Source organism: Entamoeba histolytica, genomic scaffold (genome assembly GCF_000208925.1).
Source record: "Entamoeba histolytica HM-1:IMSS scf_1104750517725 genomic scaffold, whole genome shotgun sequence".
Taxonomy (NCBI): Eukaryota; Evosea; order Mastigamoebida; family Endamoebidae; genus Entamoeba; species Entamoeba histolytica.
Genome location: NW_001915309.1, coordinates 1 through 6,933, shown reverse-complemented (window position 1 = coordinate 6,933; position 6,933 = coordinate 1). Strand labels below are relative to the sequence as shown.

The window sequence follows — 6,933 nt, the reverse complement described above, 5'->3', positions numbered from 1 at the left end:
TTGTTCATTTATTCTTCAAATTAGTGGAGAATAATCACATCTTTTCGTTGTTAAATAAATTAAATAATAAATAATAAATTAAATAATAAATAATAAATTAAAGTTGAATGATTTGAATATAATGTTCAGGTGAGAATTTCTTCCATTCTTTCACACTCTCCATTGTCTACTTCTTCTAAATCATCTACATTCTTTACTTTCATGAATGTCACCCCCGTATTTCATATTCTTTCATATGTGTTATTCCAACATCCTTTACTATTATTTCCCATCGGAATTTAATTCATTCATTTCTTATTATTCTAACTGTTTCTTAATTGATAAATAATAAATTTAATAAATAATAATAAATAATAATAAAAAGAAAAAAAAGAAAGAAAAAAAAAAGAAAGATAATAATAAAAACAAGAAAAGAAATGGGAGTACCAAGTTTATTTGCATGGGTAAGACAAATATGTCCTGGATATGTTAAAAGACTACCACCGAAGATTCAAGGAGAAGAGAAAAGAGAGAAGAATGAGATAGGGGAAGAATATGATAATTTATATATAGATTTTAATGGGATAATACACCAATGCTCACATTCCGAAAAAGAAGAAGAAGCTACAAGTGAAGAAGAAATCATGGAAAGGATATTTAAAGCAATGGACAGATATGTCAATTATGTAAGACCAAGAAAAATGATATTTATAGGAGTAGATGGAGTATGTCCAGTAGCTAAAATTATTCAACAAAGAAAAAGAAGATATTGTTCAGTACTTAATAATACAGGAGGATTTGATTCTAATTGTATAACACCAGGAACTAAATTTATGGAAAAAATAGGAATTGCACTTCATGGATATATTGTTAATAGAATGGATAATGATTTATATTGGTCAGGACTTAAAGTAATATTAAGTGATAGTAAAGTAGCAGGAGAAGGAGAACATAAAATATATGAATTTATTAGAAAAGAAATAAAAAAGAATGAAAGATTTAAAGAAGAACGACATTGTATTTATGGAATGGATGGAGATTTAATTATTTTAACATTAGGAATTAATATTAGAAATATGACAATTTTAAGAGAAGAACAAGAAATAATAAAAAAAAATAATAAATGTGATATTTGTGGAAAGAAACATAAAACAAAAGATCATGGAAAAGAAACGAAATTAATTATGTGTTATCCTAATGAATTAAGAAAATGGCTTATTAATGAAGCTAAAAAAAATCTTATAGAAACAAAAAAAGAAGAAGGAGAAGAATATAAAGAAGAAGATATTGAAATAATAGAAGAAGAAATTATTAAAGATTTTATATTAATTTCATTTCTAGTTGGAAATGATTTTCTTCCAAGAATTCCATCAATTAAAATTCAAACAGGAGGAATGGAAATGTTATTAAAAAATTATTGGAAATTATATGTTAAAGGAAAAAGACTAAGTAAAGGAACAGAAATTAATATTACAAATTTTAAAGAATTATTTAAAATGATAGGAGAAGAAGAATCAAATATTTTAAAAGGAATTATTCAAAATACAAAAAAAGATAAAGAAGTTAAAGAATATGATCAAAATATTTATTTTGATTCATCAAAAGAAATAAAATTAAATAAAGAAGGTTATCATGATCGTTATTATCAAATTCATTTTAATACTACAAATATTGAATTTATTCAAAATATTGTTCATCATTATTTTGAAGGTATTTCTTGGATTTTTAATTATTATCTTAATACACTTCCTAGTTGGAGATGGTATTATAAATTTCATTATGCTCCTTTTGCTTTAGATTTTGCTTTATATCTTAATGAAAATGATTCTATTTCTTTTTCTTCTGATACTCCTATTCTTCCTTTAGAACAACTTCTTGCTGTTCTTCCTCCTCAATCTTTTATTAATCTCCCTTCTAAACTCGCTCATTTTGTTCTTTCTCCTACTTCTCCTATTCTTCATTATTTTAACACTTCTTTCAAAATTGATATTAATGGAGAAAATAAACTTTATAAAGGAGTTCCTCTTCTTCCTGACATTGACATTAATCTTCTTCATTCTTTTGTTTTCAATCTTGAACATTCTCTTCCTCCTTCAGAATTAAAAAGAAATATTCTTCTTCCTTTTAATATTCTCTACGTCACTAAAAACTCTTCTCTTCCTCTCTTCTCAAAAATACAATCTTTATATCCTTCTAACTCGTCTCTCATCTTCTCTCTTAATTCTTCTCTTTCTTCTTCTCTTAATTCTTCTCTTATCTCCTCTCTATCTTCTCTCCCTTCTCTTCCTTTCATCTCCTCTTCATTCTCTCTCTCCCTCTTCCCTCTTTTTAATCTAGACTTCTTCATCTCTCCAAAACTTCATTATCTGATGTTCTCAAATCATTCAATTATCACTTTAACTAATCGTCACGTCTCTAACGCTTTCTTCTCTAATTAATCTTTTTTTTTTTCTCTTGTCGTTTAATGAATTAGTAAATAATTGTCTCTTTTTCCTTCATTCATTCTAAGCGTTCCTTGTAGATTTGTTGCTACATAAAAAAGGCATGAAAAGGATGAAATTAGCATAACTGACCCAATTGTTTTGTATTGCTTTAGGACGTAATGTAAATACGAATCATCACAATCTCCTTCATATGACAACGAAAATGGCTCTTCATCATAAGAGGTTGTTTGACAAGATGTGTAGTTGTTTGAGTAAGCACAACAATTAAACTATATTCAATAAATATATCTTTTGAGCTTGTTTAATAAAAACATAAAAACAAACGTCTTGTTCTATAGCTGCAATTGCTTCTGGAGATAAATTAGCCAGAGAGTTTTCATTAAGACCACAGGATAATATAACTATTGATAATATAAAAAATGACAAACACCCCCCACAAGAACAGCAACAAAACAAACAAGACAAACATTGTCCAATGATGTTAAATGCAAGAATAAATAATAAAACACTTCCGAGTCCTAATATAAGGTAAGTGACTCCACAAGAAAACCCACTGATTGAAGTTATTTGAATCCAAATTAAAGACCCTTCAACAAATTCAGTATAATGGTAAGACATTACGGAAAGTCCAATCAAAATCCCTCCACAGACTAAACAAGAAATTAGTGTGCACCAAATATTGATAGAAGTATACCATTGACTCATAGGTTTAAAGTTATAATTTTAAGTTTATTTTTCCTTACAAGAAAATTAAAGCATAAAGATTTTTATCAACAAAACTCAATCTAAAAATCTCCTACTTCAGAAAAAGAACTACATTTAGTAATTTCATTTTAAATTCCTATTTTCTTTAATTCATTTAATTGAGTACTTTTAATATAAATTAAAGTGCCACTAGGTACTATAAAATTATGACTTGTTATTACTATCATTTTATATTTCGTTTGTTGTATTCGTATGATCGTATAAATATCAAAACAACTTTTAATCTTAAAGGTTGCTGCAAGAGCTGACTTTATTCTAAGTTTTACGTTTCTTCTTTTTTGTCTCATATCTTTATAAATATTTGAGTTATTTAATCATTTACTGAACTAGGTGAAATAATCAATATGTAAAAAATTGTTACTTTTTTAACAAAGTCTATTATTTAATACCTCAGTCATATCAAACTGATTAGGTATATTTCGTTTAGTCGTTATCCTACATTTTATATAATTCAATGAGAATTAAATGTCACTCATTTTGTTTGGAATTTTTTTAACTTTCTTTTTGGTTACTTGGGTATAAAACGTTTAATTAAAACGTATTTGACTTGTTTAGAAAAAACTTAACTTGAATTACTTCAAATAAAGATTTTTCATTACTTTCCCTTAAAGTATAAAAATATCAAACAAATGTTAAGACTTTATAAGATAATTCTAATTTAATACTTTTTAATAAACCACTTTAATTCTTTTTTACTTTTGTAAAAATTTATGTTCTTTTCATTTAACTAAAACCAATTGCTAAAATTCTATTATAGAAATAGGATGAACCTTTTTCATAAAACATGCTTTTCTATTTACTCTAAAAATTTAGTTTTTAAATTAGAAAAATAATAGTTTGATGTAAAATAAATTGAATTTTATTTGAATAGAATAATTCAAATAAATCACATAAAAAATATTAAAAAGATGTTATTCTATAAGAATTGCTTGTATTTTTACTTAGATAATGAGATTGTATTGAAACAAAGTACAAAACCAAAAAAATGAAAAGGTATTTGATATTAAATTAAGTGATATGAAATACATAAAAATAACAAAGACTACTAGAATACCCATACAGCAAACCCATTTCTCATTATATATTCAAAACAAATTTCCTTGGTATTTTCTCATATAAAAAGGAATGATACTTAGAATTTAGCCATAAATAATATCATTCATTCAAATTTAATTAGAAAATACCTATGATAATATAAACTATGCACAAATACCAAGAATTACAAAAAAATATCGTAAGATTGTTTAATTAAAATAACTATAATACAACAAATGACTTATTAAAAAAAGTGGTATATTATATTCATACTACTTAATCAATATTTTTCTTTTAAAGAAAAGGTTAAATAGACAAAAAGTTATTTTCATGAATAAATCTTCATCAAGACAAATGAACAATAAAAAATAATCAAAAAAAAAAATAAAACCCTCTTATATTTTTTTTCTTATGTCTTAGTGATGAACTTAAAAATATAAAAGATTATGCTTAAATTCAACGAAGATAAGAGTGTGCTATTAGCATTATATAAGAACACTGTACAAATTTATTCACAGAACATCGAATATAAAGGATGTATTACTTGTAACTCTCTTGTAATTGATGCTTTAGAGCTTAGTAATAAAATGGTTGTTGTTTTATGTGACGATAAAACAGTAAATATATATAATGACAAAGTGTTAACACATCATCTATTATTAACAAAGAAACCAACTTCTGTTTGTGAAATAGATAATCAGATATTAGTGTCTGATAAGTTTGGAGATGTTTATAAATTTAAAATTGATGAAATACCATTAGCAACAGAAGATATTAATAAATTGAAAGATGCAATTGCACAAAACATTATTTTGGCTCATTTTAGTGTTATTAATCAAATTGAAATAACAAAGAAGAAAAATGCTATTATTACTTGTGACAGAGATGAAAAAGTTCGTGTAACTCGATATCCAAGAACTGATATTATACAAAGTTTTTGCTATGGATTTGTTGAACTTGTTACTTCATGTAAATGTGAAGAAATAAATAATATTCCAATTGTTGTTTGTGGAAGTTGTGATGGAACAATGAGAATTTATAAAATAGAAAATGGAGAAGAAATAAAAATGAAACAATTTGATAAGAATGATGTTGTAATTATTTATGATGTTGAAGTTATGAATGAAGAACTTCATATTCTTGTTGGTATTGAAAACAAAAATTATTGTATAATAAAAATTCCTATTATTGGTAGTAATTTAGGAGAAATGCAAATAGAACAAAGAGAATGTATTATTAAAGGAGGAAAGTTTACCAAAGATGATTATATTATTTATAACTCAGATGACCAGTTGGTTTTTGTTAACAAAAATCAAAAAATTAATATTCACACTGACGGAGCTAATAACAGTTTTAAAAATGAAGGAATTCTTTATGAAACCTTACGTAAAAATATTTCCCCTAAACAACGATTTATCAATATTGAAGATGAAGAAACTGAACCACAGAAAATTTTTAAGAATGATTGAATAATTTGAACTACTTATCTTTGTTTTTTAAAGAAAAAGAAATCTTGTATATGATTTAATAAAAACAATTAACTAGTTATTAGTTATGAAGGAAGAACTATAATAAAAAATAAAATATAACTAATAAAAATACTATCATTACGTGTTGCCAGTTAATCAAACTTCAAATAGACATATATAAAGTACCATCTTATTTAAGTATTTTTCATTCATTTTAAAGGATGGCATTCAATTATGGTATTGATACAAAAGATATCTACATCGGCAAAGCCCAAAACCAAAAGGGTGTTACTAGACCAGTAAAGAAACCAACCGCTGGTATGAATTCAACTACAAGTGGTTCAGATATTAGAAGTATTGAAAGAAAAGCGGATGAAGGAGAAACTCCATTAGTTCATAAACAAGTTAGCCATAAAGTTTCATTAGAAATCCAACGAGCTCGTCAAGAAAAACATTTGACCCAAAAAGAATTGGCTCAAAAAATAAATGAAAAACCTCAAACAATTGCTGACTATGAAAGTGGTAAAGCAATCCCAAGCCAACAAGTATTAGCTAAATTAGAACGAATTTTAGGAGTCAAATTAAGAGGTCTTAAATAAGTTTTTGTAATTCATTTCTTATTTTTTGTTTTTATCTTGAAACTCTTAATTTTTATTATAATTTTATTTTTTAATGTTGGAAATAAATGGTATTAATAACAAAAAAGTATCTTATAATAATATAAATTAATTAGATAATTATAAATAAATTATATTAAATAATACTTCAAAAAAAAAATAAAAACACAAAACTATGTTGATTTAAATTAATATCAATTCAAATTAAAAAAAATTTATAACAACTTAACAAATAATAATGTTGAAGTAAGTATAAAAATTAAACGACAAGAGAAAAAAAAAAAGATTAATTAGAGAAGAAAGCGTTAGAGACGTGACGATTAGTTAAAGTGATAATTGAATGATTTGAGAACATCAGATAATGAAGTTTTGGAGAGATGAAGAAGTCTAGATTAAAAAGAGGGAAGAGGGAGAGAGAGAATGAAGAGGAGATGAAAGGAAGAGAAGGGAGAGAAGATAGAGAGGAGATAAGAGAAGAATTAAGAGAAGAAGAAAGAGAAGAATTAAGAGAGAAGATGAGAGACGAGTTAGAAGGATATAAAGATTGTATTTTTGAGAAGAGAGGAAGAGAAGAGTTTTTAGTGACGTAGAGAATATTAAAAGGAAGAAGAATATTTCTTTTTA

General features: G+C 25.3%; 4 protein-coding genes across 4 annotated transcripts, besides 1 other annotated feature; 3 read left to right on the top strand and 1 right to left on the bottom strand.

Annotated features, from left to right (window-relative positions):
* Positions 1–93: 93 nt before the first annotated feature.
* Positions 94–326: a repeat region.
* Positions 327–416: 90 nt separating this feature from the next.
* EHI_093360 (5'-3' exonuclease domain containing protein) lies at positions 417–2,417 on the top strand (the record flags this gene model as incomplete). The annotated part of the gene is made up of 1 exon (XM_650741.1): positions 417–2,417. The coding sequence occupies one exon, from the start codon at positions 417–419 to the stop codon at positions 2,415–2,417; it is 2,001 nt and encodes a 666-aa protein (XP_655833.1).
* Positions 2,418–2,440: 23 nt separating this feature from the next.
* Positions 2,441–3,128, bottom strand: EHI_093350 (uncharacterized protein; the record flags this gene model as incomplete). Its single annotated transcript, XM_650738.1, has 2 exons — positions 2,441–2,692; positions 2,748–3,128. The coding sequence occupies 2 exons, from the start codon at positions 3,126–3,128 to the stop codon at positions 2,441–2,443; spliced, it is 633 nt and encodes a 210-aa protein (XP_655830.1).
* Positions 3,129–4,669: 1,541 nt separating this feature from the next.
* On the top strand, positions 4,670–5,692 carry EHI_093340 (WD repeat protein; the record flags this gene model as incomplete). The annotated part of the gene is made up of 1 exon (XM_650739.1): positions 4,670–5,692. The coding sequence occupies one exon, from the start codon at positions 4,670–4,672 to the stop codon at positions 5,690–5,692; it is 1,023 nt and encodes a 340-aa protein (XP_655831.1).
* Positions 5,693–5,913: 221 nt separating this feature from the next.
* Positions 5,914–6,291, top strand: EHI_093330 (Helix-turn-helix protein, putative; the record flags this gene model as incomplete). The annotated part of the gene is made up of 1 exon (XM_650740.1): positions 5,914–6,291. One exon carries the CDS (start codon positions 5,914–5,916, stop codon positions 6,289–6,291), a length of 378 nt encoding a protein of 125 aa, XP_655832.1.
* Positions 6,292–6,933: the final 642 nt, after the last annotated feature.